Source organism: Andrographis paniculata, unplaced genomic scaffold, assembly GCF_009805555.1.
Source record: "Andrographis paniculata isolate CXL003 unplaced genomic scaffold, ASM980555v1 Contig57END, whole genome shotgun sequence".
Classification (NCBI taxonomy): domain Eukaryota; kingdom Viridiplantae; phylum Streptophyta; class Magnoliopsida; order Lamiales; family Acanthaceae; genus Andrographis; species Andrographis paniculata.
The window spans coordinates 4,796,496-4,818,975 of NW_026137592.1; the positions used below are offsets into that span (position 1 = coordinate 4,796,496).

General features: G+C 31.8%; 2 protein-coding genes across 2 annotated transcripts; one reads left to right on the top strand and one right to left on the bottom strand.

The window, feature by feature from the left end:
- Positions 1-325: 325 nt before the first annotated feature.
- Positions 326-4,668, bottom strand: LOC127257535 (subtilisin-like serine-protease S). The gene is made up of 11 exons (XM_051284000.1): positions 4,359-4,668; positions 4,142-4,236; positions 3,774-3,871; positions 3,462-3,620; positions 2,849-2,960; positions 2,245-2,770; positions 2,076-2,170; positions 1,736-1,978; positions 1,538-1,652; positions 1,247-1,433; positions 326-1,134 (listed from the first exon to the last, which is right to left on the bottom strand). Exons 1-11 carry the CDS (start codon positions 4,632-4,634, stop codon positions 554-556), a joined length of 2,487 nt encoding a protein of 828 aa, XP_051139957.1. The 5' UTR covers positions 4,635-4,668; the 3' UTR covers positions 326-553.
- Positions 4,669-14,686: 10,018 nt separating this feature from the next.
- Positions 14,687-15,400, top strand: LOC127257175 (uncharacterized). The gene has a single exon (XM_051283542.1). It carries the CDS (start codon positions 14,761-14,763, stop codon positions 15,307-15,309), a length of 549 nt encoding a protein of 182 aa, XP_051139499.1. The 5' UTR covers positions 14,687-14,760; the 3' UTR covers positions 15,310-15,400.
- The last annotated feature ends 7,080 nt before the right edge of the window (positions 15,401-22,480 follow it).

The following is a 22,480-nucleotide window of genomic DNA, read 5'->3' on the forward strand; positions in this document are numbered from 1 at the left end:
ATGTTTTGAATGTAATTTTTAGTATAATATAAAAAATAAAAAAATATGTGTTTGATTTGATATGTTTGTGAAAAAAAAAAAAAAAATGAATATTTTTGACCACACCCTAAGTATTCCTTTATATAACACAAATGTATATAAAAGCATCTAATTTCATTTGTGTGGTCAAATGTTTTGGTACATGTTCTAATAAAAATAAGTGATACTCCAATTATTAGTTTTTACTTTTTATAATAAAAAAATAATATATTAAAAAAAAAAAGTAATTTACTTTTTCGAAAAATAATATCTTTAATAACAACCTAAGAATAAAAAGAAAAGTAAGTGACACGAGGGAGTATATGATAATTGATTCTCAAAGAAGTTAATATTACATGAATCCGTTTTGTCTGTTCTAAGGACCAACCAACATACCTACAACAACAACTTATGTGTAACAACTTGTGTGACAAAAAACATCAAATCCAAGAGAAAACTAACATCAGCACAGCAGCTGTTCTATCCTCACTTCTCCAGCAGCAAAGCACAGCACAAAACTGTCTGTCTGTACCCCTTACAATCGCCGCAATCCCGACTTCCTCGAAACCGTTTTCCGGACAACCAACGGACTGCTCACCCACACCTGCTTGTTCCTCCACGACAAAGACCCGAAAACATACTCACCCTTCAACGCAGCAGCAGCTGTAGTCGCCTCCAAGATTACGGTGAAGTTCATCTTCTGACCATATCGAACAAAGGCGAGTCTTCTAGGTACGACCCTAACATTAACACCCGGCGGAGGAAAAACTGCTGCTCTGTACACACTCCGCGGCCTCCCCACGTTTGTGACCGTCCGCGAGACTGTAAACGACTCTTTAAGATTAGGGACCGTAATGGAGGGGTAGTTGAGTCCAGATGCTGTCGACAATGCTCGCTCGCACGTGCTGTTGTCTCTCGTGATCAGCCGTAGAGATTTGTCTGTGTACCCGACCCAACACAGAAACGCTATGTAGTCTCCGGGTGTTGCATCGTATACTAGACCGGGGTCGAGGACTTGCCTTGGGTTCACAAACCCGGCGCCCATGTCGAACGGGTCTGCCTTTCGCGCGCCGGGACCTGCTGTGATTGGTTGTCGCTGCTTGTCCAGCGTCGAAGCTTCACCAAAACTTTAAATTTTTAGCACTCTGAGTATACGAAACATCGATACGCACCAAGAACATAGCTTGACTCGAGTTCAGAATTGAAGCTGTTCGAATTTCTGTTTTACCTGTCGTCATCATGGCGGATTTGATCGCCGACGGGGACCAGGAAGGGTGCACGGACTTAATCAAGGCGACAATCCCTGTCACGTGAGGACATGCCATGGATGTCCCCGAAAGTACGTTGAAATTCCGGTTAGCGGTTGCAGGTGACCACGCCGCCAGGATATTCAGCCCGGGAGCTATTAAGTCTGGCTGCAATTTTACCAAGTACATTCAATACATTGAGGAAGCAACAACAAAAACTAACAAAAAAAAGAGCGTCGGGAAGTAGAGAAACGCATCAGTCTAACTTTTACCTTAAGAATTTCGGGCGTCAACATGTTGGGACCTTTTGAAGAAAACGATGGCACGCGAGGGGCAGCTCTCGATCCTAAAACTGTCTTGGCAGACAGAATTCTCGACATGGGATTTCTGTAACGAATACGACGACGAATAAGAAAGGCGCGAAACCATACGGAGCTATAAGAGCAAATTCGCGCGACATAAAACACGACCTCGAAGAATTCACGTAAGCTAAGATTTTCTTGCCCACCGTTTTCCCAACAACAGCTGCTGGGATCGCGAAAGGAATGGCGACATCTCTGTCTGCTTCATCGATGAGAATCATTCCAACCCCGCCGGCTTCTTTAACTACTGCGCCTTTGGCAAGCTTCGACTCCATCGAGCTCCCAGCATGCCGGCAAACTAGAACTTTACCTTTAGCCTTTGTGCTATTCAGAGAACTCTCGAGACAGAAACTATCCGTCGCAAACATTAAAGACCGAGATAGCTTGAGATTTCGATTTACAGAAGCAATATCAACAATTTACGCTAAGTGAACTACCTTCGATTCACCTGGATTGATACGGCGTAAAGTAGCCTGCATATGCTTCGGATGCGGATATGATCCTAGCCGCAGCATTCATCTTCGACGAACTTAGACTTTCACCCTACCCGACAAGAAAAACTCCAGATTATGTCATATTTTGCCCAAAGTTAACTCTGTAATCTAACTGTTGGTTACCGAAATGTGTGTTCGATTTGCAAGAATGATGTCGGATGTAAAATCTCGATCAGTTGAGCTAGCTCCCACAGTTATTATCCAAGGAGCAAGATTCGTCGCCGATCCAGAAGTCCCTTCATTTCCAACAGATGCAACGACAACAATTCCACGGCTAACGGCATGGAAAGATCCGATGGAGATGGCATCGCTAAAATAATCGCCTTGCGGAGAATCACCACCCAAAGACACCGATATAATATGCACCCTGTCTCGAATGGCGTCGTCAAATGCAGCCAGAAGGTCGACATCGTAGCAAGCAGAGCTCCAGCATGTTTTGTACACGGCAATCCTAGCCATAGGTGCTCCTCCTCTAGCACCACCAGCAGCCAAACCGTTGTAATTCATGTTGTCGACATAACGACCAGCAGCAGTCGAAGCTGTATGACTCCCATGGCCAACACTGTCCCTAGCAGACTTATAAGACACAATCTTCTCAGCTTCTTCGGCTTGATACCCGCTTAGATAGTATCTTGCTCCAATCACTTTCCTATTCCGGAAAAAGTTTCTCAGATATTTCTCAAAATATTTCTTGCGAATGAAAATATTCACATGAATGTGTTCGAACCTGTTACATGTCGAAATGTTGTATGCTTCCCCGGGCTGGCACTCTCCCTTCCATCCTTCTGGAACAGGAGGCATTCCCACGTCGCTAAAACTTGGGGACTCCGGCCAAATTCCTGAAAAAAGTGATCATTGTTACAGAAATCACAAGTTCAACTAAATTCTTGTGGTGGTATTTGTTTACCGGATGCTTTTTACTCTTTTTCTTTCGCTAGAAAGGAAGTATCAGAAAGAAAGCACTGCAAGAAGTTTTCGACCTTACTTAAAACAAGCATTATCGAACTAAGATGAAAACTCTTTCTGCCCATAGATCCTAAAAATGACACAAAGTCTTCCGAACAATCTTAGCCATCTCCATAACAAAATACTTTTGCAAGTTTTCGAAAGCTCATATTGCCTAGTGTTTTAATGTAATGTTTTCATATCCAACAACAAATACTGCTTTTACACGATCAATCCGTTGCTCTTCAAGTGCGCACATGATTCAACCATCTTGCATACTTTATACCACATTAAGCAAACAATTCGAATCAAAAAAATTGCACAACACTCCGACAAAGCATCCAAACAATGGTTCCATCGGAAGTGAACTAACAAGATTAACATAACATGCTCACCTGTGTCGATAAAACCAATGACGACATTAATTTGGTTCTTGGTGGAAAAACCAGGGATCTCCATAGTTTCGTCGTCGACAAGGCCCATGAAGTCCCAAGAATGAGTGGTGTGAAGTTTCCTTCTGGTATTGGGAAAAACCGATACAACTCCCGGCATTCCTGAATTTCATCATGCTTCCATTAAAATCACACAAGCTTCATAAATAAGAGCAATACAAATCCATTTCAAAATTCAAACCACAAACGACACATTCCCAAATCGGCAAGCCTTAAATAGCATTCAATAGCATCAATGAAGGGACCGTCACTCGCCTGCCACTTCAGCAGCTTGATCTTCATCCAACATGGCAGCAAATCCTCTGAAACCATGCCTGTAGCTGTATACATGAGAAGCCCTGGCCTGCTCGACACTGCAATTTTCAATAAAATATGCAATCAAATTACAAGAGAAGTCCATAAATCAATATGCTGCAAACATAATGATTTAATTTGATTTCGATTCCGATTTCTGTTAGTTTCAACAAATAGCAGTGCAAGATACTTTTCCTGCATCTTCTTCCCCATCCATCGTCCCTTCATTTTCTATCTATATATAGTCTATACCATACTCGGAAGTCCGAATAGGACAACAAAAGAAAACCAGAAAAAGAGAAGAAAGAAGGTAGAACGAAGGCACAAACCTCCCCCTGTGAAGAGCAGTAAGCATTTGATGGTTTTGCCTCAAAATCTCGTCAGGTCCATCTCGGCCTCTGCTGCCCATATACACCACATACAACTGCCAAAACCACAACATAAGCCACATCAGAGCTACAACCAAACCAACCACACAACACAACACAACAAAACACTATGATGCAACCATATATATATATATACATATGTTTATACACTACATACCTTGGAAGAAACAGATGAACGTATTACTGCAAGAAGAAGAAGACAGAGATAGAGCAGGATGACCATTTTTGGAGCATTTGTGGATGAACCCATTAGGTAGCTGTTCGTCCTCGAAAAAATGAAGGTTAATAAAGGAAGAATCAAAGAAAAGGGGAAAAGTAGAAGGGACTCCCTCAACGGTTGAAATCCCCACTGAAAAAAAGGGTGGAAATGGAAGCAATGAAACGTGAAGAGTGGATTAAGGCTGAATTTGCTTTTAAGTAAAAGCATAAACATACATACATATATATATATATATATATTACAGTAAACACACGAGGCAGAAACCACGAGATGCTCCCGCCCCCACCCCCACCTCTCCCTTCCCTAACCTTTCCACCACGCCGTTATTCCTCCCACTGTAGATAAATATTCCCTTTCACTTGTGGTTTATTTCTGCAATTATTTTTAGTGGGGTTTCTTTGTTCAGTGTGCTTCAGATTCGAATATTTTAATCCTTGATTTCTGTAAACTGGCATCGTTTCTGATGATGAGAATGGGCAAGTGTCTGTGTGTTTTTGAGAGGGCAACACTTTTTGCAGATTATAAAAATGGAAGAAGAAGAAGTCGATTAAAAAAGGTCGATGATTTGGAATCGGATGTGACTTTTTAAATCCTATCTAAACAGTGATACAGTGTTATAAAAGTAGCATTTTATATGCGCTTCCCATTTATATCACCTCTGCTATTATTTTTCTCACGTTACAGCCTTTTAAATTTGATTTTGCTCATTTTAAGAATAAATAAATATATAAAAGAAGATATTTGAAATTTTAATTTAGTAAATTTGATACTCCATAAAATATCTATTTAAGTTTTGGATTTATGATTTAATTCCTACACAAAATTACTGCACTTTTTATTCCACTTTTACTCATCCAACATAATTATAAGATTATTCTTTCCAAGTAAATGCTTCTTTTAGAGCCCTAAAATCAGATCACGGACTTAACTTTGAAATAATTTAACCTGAACACTCGAACATTTTAATAAAACAATACTAAAAACTTGAGAAATGTTGATGGTAAGTGTTACTAGATCTCAAACGTATTGCTTACTATATTCTAATATAGCTTTGATTTCATTATGATTTAATTGAATCAGTATCATATTGATTTAATCGAATTAGTACATATACAATAAAACAGCAACAACAACAACGCATAATAATACAATATACAATACATTATATAATTTTACATAATACGATAGATTATTGATTGAGCACAAAAAATATTTTATACACTACAGTACAATATATAAACTACATAATGCATGTTGTGGAATGTTATATAGGAATATGTATTTTTCACCTCGATCTATTATATGTATTATCTGGGTCTGTAGAGATGAGAAATATACATTTGTATTTTTCACTCAATGAAGAAGATGATGCATAGAAGGTATATATAGACATGCTACGGTAGAGAATGAATCTCTAACTAACTACTTATGAGCCTAACATTATCATATTTACAAAACTATACAACAAAAGCCCATAACAAAAAGGTTCAAAAAAAAAAATGTAATAAAGATTAGCTAACATATAATTTTCTTCTTTCTTCCAGTGTCCTACTTCTTTTCATTGTTTTGTATTTCATCTCTTCCATGATCATTAATGGCTTGACACCTTCCCCTCGGGCTGAGCGTATTCATACATAGCTTGGTCCGAAGATTTTTGAAAGAAGGTCTACATAATGTCTTTGTAAATATATTTGTAGTTTAAAGCTTGCTCCGTATATGAACTAAGGAGATGAATCCTTGTAGAGAACGATGACGCCTCTCGGCCCTACGGATCCTCTTCAAAAATTGTTCTACCGGTTCATCGTGCTTTTGCCGTAGGTTGGTCAGGTTTGAGACTATCACCTTCGGCAGCTGTTTATAAAAGCGTTTGTGGAACGCCATTTCGAGATCCGCCCACATGTTAAACGAATTTGGCTGCAGAGACCCATATTACGTAAATGCCGGCCCTGTGAGGGACAGCAAGAATAGTTGGAGTTTGAACCAATCATTGGTCCCGAACTCTCCTCCACACTGTGTTGTGAACCGGCCAATGTGTTCAATGATGGACCGTGAATCCTCGCCTGAGAACAACGTGAATTCTAGGACCTATGCATTCCGGGGGAGCGGGTGGCCAATGGGGATATGATTAGGGAACGGCCGTTGATAATGCGACCGAGCGGGAAGCCGGATAGGATCGCCATACAGCCTCCGGATTGCTTCCTCAATGACCTGCGGATTAATAATCGGTTGCAGCGGAGGAGCAATTTCGGCGTATCCTCTAGGCTGTCTCGGGCCTGGCTGGACGCGAGGAAAGTATTGTTGATGGCCCTGTGGAGGGTGAGCCGGAGGTGGAAGTCCTCGATTCCGCTCGGCTGGTACTCATGGAGATGCTGCCGGTGGAGGGATAAAAATATTTAATGTTATTTCAAAAATGAAAAAATTAGAAACAAAATTCAAATTTTTTGGTTTGGTTCAAATATTTTTATTTGGATATTGAGGTTTAGATTTTTTATTTTTTTTGAAAGTTTTGGTTTGGATTTTAAATTTCGATTAATTGGGTTCGGTTAGATTTCTTTTTAAGAAAATTTGGAATTTTGAATTTGTTCGGATTTGACAAGATGTGAATCGAAAATTCGAATACTCACCCCTATTTTCATTTATGCATGAATTTGTTGTGTACGGTTGTGTTACTTTTGAATAAATAAAGGATTATACTAAAATGAGTTAGGGTTGTTAGTTATTTTAGCGAAATTGAATTTATTCAAATCTTATGGATGTATAGACTAAGCAAACATCAAGACAGGGACACGAGGAGTGTGCATTTGGTGATGCTTATCACCGTTTTAGCTTACAAATGTTTATAATTGTTGATATGCTTTTCTTCGCTGAGTTTTCCCGGGTGTCTTGCTGCCCGGTCATCGAGTGGGGGGGTGGTCAAGGGGGGCGAAGTCCCCCTTGCCTGAGGTCCGGAGGCGCGGAGTGCCCCCGGGCCAACGGTATATAGTATTGGGCTTTGAAGGTGGTTTTGGGTTGAGCTCGTATGATGTATTTTATTGATTAATTTAAATAGACTTAGGAATACGAAATCTGTAATTTGTAATCTTGTTGTCGTAAATAAATTTGTTCTCCGCTATTGCCCATGTAGCCAACACGCTATTGGTGAACCACATAAATTTGTGTCTTTTTTAAGTTTTCTGTTTATTATTCGATCATTAACTATAATTCGTCATAACAATAAAATATGACAAAATTCTAGAAATAATGTCCAACATCATAACCACGTCTAAGGAATCATTCATGTTTTGGAGATTCAATGAGATCATGCCTAATAAATAGTTCATATTTTTTAAAATTCAGCAATGACCATACCTAAAGAACGACACATTCTCTGAAATTTTTTATGATAATGTTATTTATCAAACAAATGCGTTTTTGAAATTCGGCTGAGGTTTACCCGGTCTGTACTTTCGAATTGCGATTGCGAGTTTCTATATTATTAAAAAATAAATAAAAATAATAATAATGTTTTCTTTAATATATAGAGGGATATATATGTGTGTCTTTCATATTTGAATCGAATAAACACATTTTTTTTTATCGAAAAGTGATATTAGTTCAATTTAAATATGGATTTTTTTGATAGTTTTTATTATGAAGTAATATATGGAATATCAGTATGCATTGTTAATGTGGTTACCAATCAAATAGAACCTAATAAAATGGTATAGAGTATATACCCTGTGGATCTTAACGCATTTTCTCTACATGCTTATTACTTTTATCAAATTTATTTTTATCTTTTTAAGTTCTTATGTTAAATTTAGGGAAAGTTCGATTAAAATACCTGTCAGATAAATTCACTTGCAATTCAGTCCATATTTGAAATCTTTTACACTGCAGTCCCTGCTTTATAAATTAGGTACGTTATAGCTCCCCACTTTATATTTTTCCCTGAATTAACGATGTATTCGCAATATGTACTCGAAATAGGTTGATCAATACTTAAAATGTTGTCATATATACCTACATTACTTCCCGCTCTACTCTCATTATAAATTTATATACTTCTATTTAAATATCGCGTTTTTTTTTCGCGAATTAAAAAAAAAAAAAATTACCCACGATTTAACAGGGGTTGGGTTGAGAGAGGAAACCTCTCATAACTCCAATTACCCTAATTCTAAACCTTACATCTTCCATATTTAGGCGAACCGATGTTCTCCAACCCAGCGATCAAGTAGCAAGCAATTGTAGCAAAAACAGTGAAGAAAATAGTTGACCTGCTCCCATCCTCCGGGACGAGCTCGAAGAAGTAAGTGCTTGGTCAGACTTTTTCCGATTTTTTATTTTGTTGAAATTAGTATTTTATATTATAGTTTGTTCGATTGTTTAGGGTGTAAGTTTTGGTCTCGTGTTTGTATGTCTCGGTTCCATGTTGAGGAACCCAGGGTGATTGGTAAGTTGTATTTGTTAATCGGATTTGAAATTTTTTGTATGTTTGCCCACGTAGATCGGATTTGATGTTTTTATTTTTGCACCGATTTGGGTAATTTTATTTGTTTAATCTATGATTTTTGTTAATTTGTAAATATACATTTTGTTTTAGTTATCCGAAGTTGCATATTTTAGTTTTTTTGTTTGATAGTTTTATAATTAGTCATGTTTGTGGGTCGAAAAATGTGGTATTGTTAGGTACCCCGAGTTTCATCTTTTAGGTCTAGTTTCCTAATAGTATACTTCTAGGGGACTATTGTGTACTCGGAATGTATTGTTACGTATTTATGATAGATCTTGATAAATTTTTAAATAAATTTGAGATTTGGGTAATATGGACTTATGGTGTTTATTTATCGTAGGTTGGGTTGTGTTTGAGTGCAATTCACTACGTGATCCATTCGGACAAGGGAACATGAAAAAATTAGTGCGTTATGAAATAAATATAAATAATTGACTCTGGATAAACCGAATTACGTAATAAATATTGTGTTATTTTGCAGACGTGATTGTTATGCTTGTACCTTAACACAATACACATACGGCCCATGGAGAGAAAGACGCCAGAGTACGTAAGATGTCAGCATCAAGGTGACACCATCAACTGCAGCCCTTTGGTCCGCATGTTCGCCAAAGGTTACGCCCACGTGATTCCGGAAGTTCATTTCATTGGTGGCATCGACGGCGAGTTTGATATTTGAAGTGCTACTACGGTAAAATTGCGGCAGAATACTGAAAGGTGCATCATTCGAACCGTGGACTCGGATGAGCAACATAAGGTAAATGAACGTCTGTAATGAATTTGGATGGATTTGGGGTTGATTTGAGTTGTTATTTGTGTTTTATTTGGGTAATGTGTAATTTTCAGATTGAATTGTTGGTTGAATTGATTTGATTGGTCTCTTATTCAATGGGATTGTATTAAGATTGATTGAGAGATTGAATCGTTGGTTGAATTTGGTGAAATTTAATGTTTAGAGTACTGTTATCAATTGTGCAGTGAATGATTGTATGATTAATTATGCACATTGTTAGAATTGCAATAATGCACATGTTGTACCTCCACAAGGGATCGATATGCCCGACTAGCTAGATCGAAATACCTTTAAAGTACATACATATGCTTATATACATGTTACCCATTAGTTAAGAAGGTTATCATTGTATGAAGAAAACAACGAGTCAGAAAAATTATGCATACTTCTCTTAAATCTGAATTAACTAATTCATTACAAGATCTTGCAATTGTTGAAGTAATGTCTGCAATGAACATAAATTCATTTACGGATACTTGAGTACTTTAGTGGTGCACATAAGAAAGAAAAGCATATACATGTATTGTAAAGGTTTATGCCTTCCCAATCGCTGTCATTTTCTAAACCATCAATGAAGTGAAGAAGTGCTAATAGAAGAAGTATTTTCATCGAGTTCCTTAATTGCCTAATCCATCAAAGGATTGAGTGAAGTTGACCACATTCAAAGATACATGTTACTACATAAATAATACCTAAGCAGTCACCAATCATACCTTGATTGTCAATGCTCGTATCCAGACACATTGTTACATACCTGCGTTAAATAACAATATACTGCATAGTAGTTTTTACGTACCTATAATATGATCTTATATGCTCCAACAACGAGTATCTATGCCCGGGTAACTTGTTCTTGGAAATCAATCATTTTTAATTTGAAACATTCAATTGTTGTTACTAATCATGGATGAATTCATCATTATAGTGTTCTTGCGGATTCTAGAACTATATAAAAAGATTTATAAAAACACATATTTACTACGGATTGATAAACAAGATAGAAAATACTCGGTTGGAATGACATTGAAAATATAAGAATAATACAAGTTGTAGGATGTAATCTATTATGCACCAATATACCAATAGTTCTATTGTAGTCCAAACAAGTCTCATTCTTATATAATTGTGTCATTGAAAGTAAATTTAATCTCATAATAATACTACTGACACGATCAATAATTTTAATAAAATTAATCTTGAAAAGTACTTTATATCCACATGTTAATGGTAACCGGGGATGAATTAAACAAGATAATTGTTTTTACCAATTTTTGGAGTATTAACATGCAAAGAGTACATGTTTACAAGAATCCAATGGGAAAACACTACTATACATCATTGCTATCACAGAATGATTGTTATTTAAACCTATTACATAGTAATCCATAGCGTAGCACACACAACAACATTCGGTCCACCGAGGCTAAGAGAGGAAATGCTCTCACCAAGTTTGCGAATCAATCCCTCTGTGTGGAATCGACTGAAATCAACTAAATTCGAGGATACCTGATACTACATAGATAATACCTAAGCAACCATTATTTATACCTCGCTAGTTGGTGGTTGTACTTGGATAACACACATACATATTTGCATAAAAACTCTACATACCCTGGAACAAATCTTATGTACCTATAATAATAGTTTCATATGCTTCAATAACGAGTATATATGCCCCGGTAACCTGTGGTTGGGGAATAAGTCATTTTCAGTTCGAAATATTCATTTAATGTCAGTAACCAGGGATGAATTTATCATGGTAGCGTTCCCATGACACTCTGAATTGCATAAAAGGGTAAATAATATATATTTACTATGAGTGGTTAAACAAGTCATAAATGACTTAGTGTATGATATATGTAGTCCAACCTCCACTTGTAGATGTCTAAAAAAGTCGTAGTGACTAAGTTAAAATTATATTAGTTGTTAGAGTACATAATTGTTGCCACAAATTAAAAATGTGACTAAGTTCAATTATATTGGTTGTTATAGTACATGATTGTTGCCACAAATTAAAAATCTTTAGACCTATTACATAATAATCTACACTGTAGCACACATAACAACATTCGGTTAGGAGCATATTTGCATAGAACATGACTCGACTAATAAGACGAGTACTCCAGAGTAGCTCCGTCATACCCAAACCTAGCTTGGTGTAGGAAATCCTACTAGTTGTGTACCTACTGCTACTTCATTTAGAGAATTATCTATCGCTGTAGGAACTCAAATAAATTCAAATATACCTGCTACTTTACAAATAATACCTTTATAATGTATATATATACTCATAAATTCAGTGTTAATACTTGAGTACTTTATTCACGTAACTACATACATTATCTTTATGTCTTGTTTCATTTTTCACATATCTATATACACATATTATATACTCCAGATACACATACTTATGCCCACATTTCGGTTCATGTACCACGGTGCAATTAATTTATAAACAAGTTTCAAAGCAGCTTTGGATCTTGCTATTGTATATTTACATGATACATTTTCGAAGTGACGATGATATGGCCAGATAGTTTGCTGGGCATAAGCTATTCAATCTCAAAACCAACTGATTAAAGTGGAACATCTAAATCCTTAGTCTTGGATAATGATGACGATGATTGTGGTTGCCTTCTCAATCTATCCTTCAATTGTCTTCGAACACAACAAAACAAAATTAAAATCCATCTTATCTTAAATTAGATCCAGTCATTCAAAAAAACTTTTATATAGTACAAACCTAAGAAAGATCAACAACTATTATAATGTAGACAAAGAAAACACACGAGCAAAACACCCAAAACCATGTTTTTCAGATAAGAAAAGTAACAAAAAGTAGAATATGATCGGTTATTGTAGAATTTCTTTAAAAATTGATATGGATATCAAACCAAATGAAAACTAGACAAACATCAATAAAGGATTTGGATGAAACTCCACTAATTAAACCTATATACATACATAAATAAAGTCAATGTTCGTTAGCCTTCAAATATCTCAACTCCATATATTTTAAACAGAATTTCAAATATCTCAACTCAATATATCCCAAATATTACAAAACTAAATAATTAAGTAAATAAAAAAATAAAGTATAATAGAGATAACTAGCAGATTCTTCTTGTCTATAGCCAACAACAATTCATCAAAATGTTCCAAAGGAAAAGAAAGCATTATGTCCAACCAAATCTGATTTTGTAACAACAACTAAACTTAAGAACAAATCCAACTCAATTTGAATTTTATCAACATAAAAAAATAACATCATCCCAAATCATTTTCATCTCAAAAATATCAAATCAAAGTCTGATTACATTTACAAAAACAAAACACAAACAAACAAATCATTAGCTAAAATACGCAACACACATAATCAGAAAATAAAACCGCACCTCTTTGTAACCACTTTGCACGACGATTCTTTACCAAACTCAACATTGCAATCAACAAGAACGATGAAGTGCAACTAAAAAAATCAATTATATGAAAAATTCCAGCAAAGTCAGGATTTGGTGTGCAATAAATAGAAACAATTAAAAATTAGGGGTACTGTGAATTTATACCCGGATTGATGGATTCTTCGAAATAAACCTCGTAAACAAATATACAAATTAAATTAATGGAAGCAAAATTTGAATAAACCCAATAATGACACCGAACCGAAGTTGAAATTAAACCAAAATAGTAAGATTAAAATATAATTAAAAACACTGCATCATTGGAATTAAGAGTGTAGAAATCATAGAAATTAAATCAAGCAAACATCACTCAATTCGTTAAAGCTAAAAACAAGTAATCTTGAATCAACGAAACCAAACAAACAAAACCTAAAATTATATTGAGAAATCAATTCAATTCTCATGTTTGTACTTTGATATTGCCCAACCGATATCAAATTTCGATTCTTCCTGGTTCGGTTCTAACTTTCCGACGAGACTCAAAAGACAAAACTCTTTCCAATCGACGAACCCTTGAGTTGATTTAATCATCTATTTCAACCAAGATAAGGGGAATGAGAATATATTCACAGCGCCATGAATTGCAAAGGCTTCAGGGAGAGAATCATTGAACCTGTAAACCCTTCGTCGATCTTCGATGGACGGAGGACAACCGGAGTGATGGCGGAAGATATGAAGAGAGAAATAAGACTTTGAGAGCGTTGTACACTCGCCGACCGGACAGTAGTGTTGATTTTGCGATCTTCAGTAACTGGTTGCCAATTTTTTTTTTTGTCAATTTTGCACGAAAAATAACAGGAGATTTAGGAAGAGAAAATTGAGATGAGGAAGTGAGAAATAAGTGAAATAAAAAAGAAGGGAGTGCAGTGTAAGAAATTAATAACGGGACTGATTTTAAATGAATTTGTGGATTTAGGAATTTAACTCCAATTGCCTGTTAAATTTATTCTATTATTATACTTAAAAAATAAGAAATTATTATTTAATTATTACATTTATGCCATTAATTTTATAATATTATACCTTCAATCTTTTTTATTATTAACTAAATTTATAAAAGTATTTTTCAACTATCTTTTTATTTTTTATTTTTTTAATAAAATATTTATTTTTTTTAATTTTTATATAGAATTCAAATGGACTAATTATGACGGATAGAAAAAGTATTATTATTGTGTTTTCTTCATTTTGTGTTTTTAATGTTAATTATAAAAATAGTATATTTAGTAATATATATTAAAATTTTGATTTTTTTAAGTAATTATATATATTATACTATTAATTTATATGTATATAATATTTTTTTAATAATATTTATATGAAATCGATTCACTTAAAGCAAAAAAAAAAAAAAAAAAAAAAAAAAAAAAAAAAAAAAAAAAAAAGAGGATTATTGAGCAAACCCGTTATTAGTATTATTTTGTCTGTGTAATAATGCATAAATATTTAGAAGAAATAAATAAATAAAGCAATAAGCATCATAAATTGCCTTATCCATCTCACATTTTACACCACACAAATAAATACTATAATTCGTTTTTTCTTCCAAAAAGAAAACAGAAAACCAAACCAAACCAAAAGAACACATCTATGGCTTCCGCCGCCGCGCCTCCGCCTCTCACTTTCCTCGCGCTCTCGGCCTCATCCCCGCCGCCGCCGCCGCCGCAAATGCTCCCAGTGAAGCCCCTTCTCCGGCCGGTGCTCCTCCTCCGGCCAATAGCCCTAATCAGATCCGTAGACGTCTCCAAAGAAGACCAGCCGACGGCGGAGGCGGAAGAGGAGTCGCCGGAGCAGCAATTGGAGCAGCGGCGCGTGGAGGAGAAGTTCGCGGTGGTGAACACGGGGATACACGAGTGCCGGTCGTGCGGGTTCCGGTACAACCAGGCCGTCGGGGACCCCTCGTACCCGATCCCGGCGGGGATGCCGTTCGAGCGGCTGCCGGACGACTGGCGGTGCCCGACGTGCGGCGCGTCGCAGAGCTTCTTCGAGAGCAAGAGAGTGGAGATCGCGGGGTTCGAGCAGAACCAGCAGTACGGTTTTGGGGGGAACTCCCTCACCTCCGGCCAGAAAGCTTTGCTCATCTATGGCGGATTGATATTGGGCTTCGTCTTCTTCCTCTCTGGCTATTTTCTGCAATAGAATTCAATTCAATTCATTACTCATTCCACTCTCTGCACATTCTCTCTATCTCTTTCAATATATATATATATATATAGTTACTTCGAGATCATTTGTTATTACCAAATTATCACTTTGTTTAACCAAATTTTGGATCGAAAATTCAACAAGTTTTTCTTTTACAAAATTAAAATTGAAATTGAAATTGAAAGAAAAAGCATCTAATATGATTCATTCAATCACACCTCACGATATTGTGAATATGCTTTTGATGGTATTATTGATCTTGTAAGAGGATGGATATTGTGTCGAGTAATTCCTCAATTCGCATTTGTTAACTCGGCACGTTTCTTTGGTTATCGATATTGTGTATCATATTAGTTTTTTTTCTTTTGTTTTTTTAGGCTCAAATTGTATATTTAGAAATAATTTTTTGGCCCATCGAAAATATTTTGTTTAAACTTTTTATTCAAATAATATTTGATGTAAAAAATTTTATATATCTTTGTTCACTAAAAAAAAATTGTACACAAAGATTAAAAATAATATATTTTAATATTGAATTTGGGTATATAAAATATAAAATAAGATATTATAAAATAATTATTAAAGAATTGATAAAAATTAATGAAGTAAGTAGAAAAAATAGTAGACATTTAGTTATTATATGTTAAAATAAGTATAATAAAATGATAAGTGAATAAAGTTGTTTATTAAAAATATATTGTACAATACAATCGAAAAATTAATAGTGGCGTAATTTAGCCGGACCGAAATAGTATAATTATTTCAAGAATTGCTTAGACTATCTACAATCAAGATATCCATCACAATATCTCCTTAACTTTATTTTATACTCTCTTTCTTTCAACTCAACAAAAAATATATATTTATATTTATATCAAAATTATATATTTTTTAAAAGCAAATTTTTTTAAAAAATATATCAATATCATATCATTGTGTAAAACATAAAATTTTATATAATATATAAATATAAAAATAACAAAAAAAATAAATACAATTATAATAAATTTATAAAACTTAGAAAAAAAAAAAAAAAGACATCTCCTGGAAATTTTTAATTTTTTTTTTAATTTTTGTTTACTGGCAGTGATGTGGATGAGAGAGATATCCGACTGATGTCCTTACCATCAGCAATGTAGATACTTCTTTTACATGTCATTTTTTATCTTTTTGTCACATCAGCAACAATATTATACTACCTCCGTCCCATATACCGGGTCTGCTATACTGTAGACACGGTATTTTAGGAGGGGTGTAATTAATAGATAATTAAGAATATATTAGTGAAAATAATTATCCGATAATATAAATAATTATAAATTAAGATTAAAATAACTAATTAGTTTAATTAAAATTTAAAAATAAATAAAATTAAAAAGTTTAAAATGAGATTAAAGTTTGTAATCATTTTCCAAAAAAAGAAAGTGATATAGTATATGGGATGGACAGAAAGGCAATGTGGACATGATATGTGGGACGGAGGGAGTAATTTATTTTATACTTACAACGAAAAAATTCATTTCAATATTTTTTATTAATTTTTTTTCATATTTATACATACTATATTGTTTTATAATTATATATTTTTTATTTTGTAATTAATTAGTTAATTATTATTATTATTATTATTATTATTATTATTATTATTTTGTCAATAATTGGATTTATTAATAATTTATAGAAACAAAAGATTTTTATTATTTTTTATTTAATTACGTTAATTTTTAAAATTTGTATTATATTATTTTTGTATTGTATTTTTATTATTATGCTTATTATCTAATAAAATTAAATTATTTTATTAATATTGATTTGTTAAAATTATATAATATTTGTATTTATATATTTTAATACTCCCCCGTCCCATAATTATGTATCTGTTTATTTTTTGTACGGAGTTTTAAAAATATTCGTATTATATTGGGATGTAGTAGGAATAAAGTAGAAATGACTAAAATAATCCTATTAGTATTGTGTGATATAAATGAAATAACATTTGTGTAATATTAGATAGATAGTACAATTACTAAAAAAGAAAATGAATACTTTGTTACGAGACAACCAAAATGAAAAAATGGATAGTTTGTTATGAAATTGAGACAATATTAAAATTAATCAAATATATTGATATTGGTATTATTTTTTAGAATAAAATTTATTATAAATTATATTAATATATTATAAAATTAAAATTTTATAATAAATTTAATATAAACTTTTAAAAATATATATTATATATTTGTGATGTGTCCCAATTTAATTAAGATATAAAGCAAAAGTATAATATTTCCCCACATTTTTCCTCTTTTTTACATTTTTTTTTTTCTTGTTAAAGATAATATGGCGTATATCCTCAAAAGGAGATGAACCCGTTGTGGATATTTGAGTATCATCACTACTCTTTACTTTACACGTCACTTTCTTTTTTTTGTTATATAAGCGAATATACTCTATTTTATTTTATGCTTAAAAAAAAAAAAAAACTCATTTTAAAACTTTTTTTATTAGTTTTTATTCCCAATTATATATACATATATTATTTTATTAATTTTATTTTTAATTTTGTAATTAATTAATAAATTATTAGTATTATTTGTCAATATTTTGATTAATTAATTATCTATGGAAACAAAAAAGTTATACTCCCTCTGTCTATCCAGACAATATATATATTTTTATTTGAATTGTCCAATTAAAAAGTAATTGTTTCGTTAGATACCATACAAAGCATAAGTAAGAGCAAAATTATTTTTAAAATAAATGTAGACTAATAGAGTATTATTTATTATTCAGTTCAGTTTAATTTATTTTCAATTTTTAGTTATATTATTTAATTATTTTTTTGGTTATATTTTTATATATTATGATTATTATTGATTAATTGAAAAAATAAAATATAAAAATAATAATAAAACTTTTTGAAGAGAATATTATATTACAAATACAATATAAATATTTGAAATTAAAATAAAAAAATAACATAAGTATTCATTAAACCAAATTTTAATACTATAATTTTATATTATATATTTGTGTTAAAATTTATAATATATTTTATTCAATAAATTAAATTATTTTGTTAATATTGACTTGCGTAATAAAATTAAATGTCATTTGTATTTATATATTTTAAAATTTCAATTAATAAGATATATTCGATATTAGTTTTATTTTGTAAAATAAAAAATATTATGAATTATAAAAATATTATAAAATTAAAAAATAAAATATATAGTATATATCATATATATGTATTATACGTCTTATGCAAAAACATAATACTCCCTCCGTCCCAAACAAAGTGCAACATTTATTTTTGGCACGGGTTTTTAGGTGGATAGTATTAAGTAGAATAATTTAGAAATTAGGTGATGTAATGGAAAGAGAAATATATATTTTATTTTTTTATTTGAATGATGTGAGGAGATAAAGTGTGGGGTAGAAATTAAATATAATTAATTATTTTCTATTTTAAAAATATTGCAGGTGTTTTGGACATACAAAAAAAAAATGTTGCATATTGCAGGATACTTGGGACAGATGGAATATCTGTCTAGCATTTACACAGAGATGCTAGGGAGTAAATATCTCACATTTTCTTTATTATTATTATTATTATTTTAAAAATCTCACATTTTTTTTTTTATTTTTTATTTTTATTTTTTTACAAATTGCGATGTTGCGCTGCGCCTTTACCGGTTGTCTTAGTTTAAATTGTTACGATTAAAAAAATAAATCCAAAGAAATATAACGTAGACTCCCTTTATATATATATATGTAGACATTATTTAAGAACAATATATTTTTTTGAAAAAAAAAAAAAAACTATATCACACTAATTATTTTTTTAAAATAAAATATCAAATTAATTTTTTTTTTTTCCGTAACTCGTAGTTTGCTTTTTAAACTTAAATTTCCGCTATTCAATTTGTATAATTATAAAAAATACTCCCACAATAATCTCATTGAAATGTTACCATTTTTTATTTTTGTCCATCCCAAAACAAGGTTACCATTTTACCTGCCTAACATAATAAATACCCTTTCAAGTTACAATATATTACACAAATGTCATTACTTTTATATTACACCATACTAATAGGGGTATTTTTGTCTTTTTCACTACAATCCAATATAATACTAATATTCAAAAAGTTACGTGCAAAAAACAACTGCCACCATTTCAATGAGACCGAGGGAGTATAATATTTTTTCTCACAACAAATCAATACTAAACTCAAATCACAATTGGATTTGTTTGATTTTGATTCGAAGTTGAATACTCTCTCATCCACTAAAATTAGCTCATTTGGGCTCGACACGGAAATTAAGAAAAATGAATATTTTATTGAAAAAGTAATAGGTAGTTTGGAGTATTTTTGAAAATTTAATTAAAAAATAAAGTAAATGAAAAGAGATAATAGAATAAAGTTAGTGGTATTTGTTGTAAATAAGTGTTGAATGAAGAGTAATAATTAAATGTTGGTTTGCTGACTTTCCCAAAATTAGTATTGTGATAAATTTAGTGGACGAACTTAAAAAAAAGTGAGAATAAATTTGGTAGACAGAATGAATATTTTATTTGAATTTTGATTTAAATATTATTTGATATGTGATATTTTATAAAATAAAATAATATTTTTTTATTAAAATTATGAACTAAATAAGATTGATCTATATTTAAAATAAATAATAGTAATAGAAACAAACCATTTTACATCTCCAATTTTGGTGATTATAAATTAGAAAATAAATTAGTTTTAATCATATGAAACTAACGGTAGCAAAGATCTACAGACAAGTTAACATAAATTAATTTTATAAAAAATAGATGAAAGTGATTAATATATATTTTTTTCGTTCTCAAAATATATGGCGCAAATAGTACGAATTTAATAAAAATAAAAATTATTATTTATTTTTTATAGTAAAAAATATTAAAAAATATATTTTCTATTAAAAATGAATATTTTTTTTAGTGATAACTCAATAAAAAAATAATATAATATTGGATAACAAATGAAATACTATATATTGTCGTGTTCTTTATAATATATATTTAATAAACTAAAAAGAAATTACAATTTCTTTGTAGTAAATTTGTAATGCCACTAGGTTTTTCGTTCTTTTTGTTGAGATATTTTAGATATTCATTTTTAGATTTAGTAAATTTATATATAGATTTGATCTTATTTATAGATTAAATTATTTAGATTTGAGTCTATCGAGTCTGTTTTGTATTGCCTATATATAGGTTTCTTATTTTGATGATTAAAAATAAAATCTTATTATTTTCCCCAAACATTTCTAATACTTTTGATAAGAATCTGCTACGTATTTCGTATGAGGTTTTATTTAATTAATTTTTTTTATGATATGAAAATTCACAATAACATGTACATTTGGTGTAAATTAAATTCAACAAAACAAATCATAGAAACATATACAACAAACAAGATTTGAAAACGTCAGAGATCTGAACTCATAACCTCACGATCACGAATCGATCCCTTTTGAAATAGGCTAACTCAGGCGAGGTACTTACATTGGAATATGGATTATGACGAGTTTTTTTATCCCATCATACGTGGAACTAATTATTACATGTACAGTAATTTTCATTGTGGCCACTGGCTAGCGTATTTATTTAATGGAGAAATTAATGAGACATTAATGATTGTTTAGATATAATATTAATAATTAGTTACAATTTGTGTTATTGGTGTAATTATTATAAGAGTAATTAATATTAATAGTGAGATAATGGTGGCTTTATAAGTCAACTCTCTCTATAATTTCATCATTTCAGTGGAGCAGTGGTTCGTTTTGAATGCTCTCGTAATTATAATGCTAATGATAACAGCAAGTCATCATTAATTCAAGTTATTATTATTATTATTATTATTATTATTATTATAAATTTTATTTGTCCACCAGACCAATTTTGAAGAGCATTTTTATAGAAGACAAGAGCATTAGTAATTAGTTACATACCTAATTGAATCGATTTTAAGTACATACAATTATAGAGCGATTACACTAAAAAACGCTTCAACTCGAAAAAAATAAAAAATTGCCATTTGCAGAAATTTATTTTCACAATAATACCTTCTCCTTGTAACAACATATCTTGTCTTCATGTCAAGAATTCTCACTTCATACGTACTTCACCATAAATGATGTAATTTTTTTTATGAAATCATTTCATTCATTCTCTCAAATCTGGAAGATTTTTCTTAATTACATAAACTATGCATATCAAATTTATAATGTCTTATTATATTTTCTACAACTTCAAATTTGGTTTATTTGTGATCCCAAATATAGGCAACATTAAGTGCGTGAGTAACTCACATTTATTCTGGTTGAAATTTCTCCAATGACATAAGTAATTAAAAATTGGAAGAAAAAAAATGAATCACATTTACAATTGTTTTAAAGTATGGCTATTTAATCTAAGTTCTTGATTTAAACTTTTTCATAATTCTATTTTCCCCAAAAGTAATGTTTGCATAACAATTTCAACTTGTTATTTATTTATTTATTTTGGATGAACCTCCAAAAAATTCAACAAAAGGTGCAAAATATCTACAAGATTTCAATATATTTTTAAAAATAAAACTATACATTCAATTTTTTTTTATTATACTGCATATAAATATAAATGTATATATAATACTAATATATTTTTTATATAGAAAGTAAATAACAAGACTTTGGTTCGATTTGATGGACAACGTGACTTGGATTTAGAGATCTATTCAATCCAAAATCAAAGCGAAAAGACTGTTTCAATTGACAGGGTTTCTTTTGGGTTTATCCTAATTAATAACAAAGGGAGTTAGGGTTTAGAGTGTTTTGGGGTGCTTATAAATAGATAGCTATGGTTTCTAACCGTATGACATGATTATAACTCTCTGAATCAGTATAATAAAACCTCTCCGATTCCTGCCCGTGGACGTAGGTTGACACACCGTCACCAAACTATGTAAAATCTCTGTGTTCTTTATTTGCTTTCTTTCTCGTTTTTTCATAACAAGTGGTATCAGAGCCATATCTGATTGATTGAAGATGTCCTCGTATAAGTTTGATCTGGAGAAGTTTAATGGGTTGAATGACTTCACGCTCTGGAAGGTCAAGATGAGGGCACTTCTAGTTCGACAAC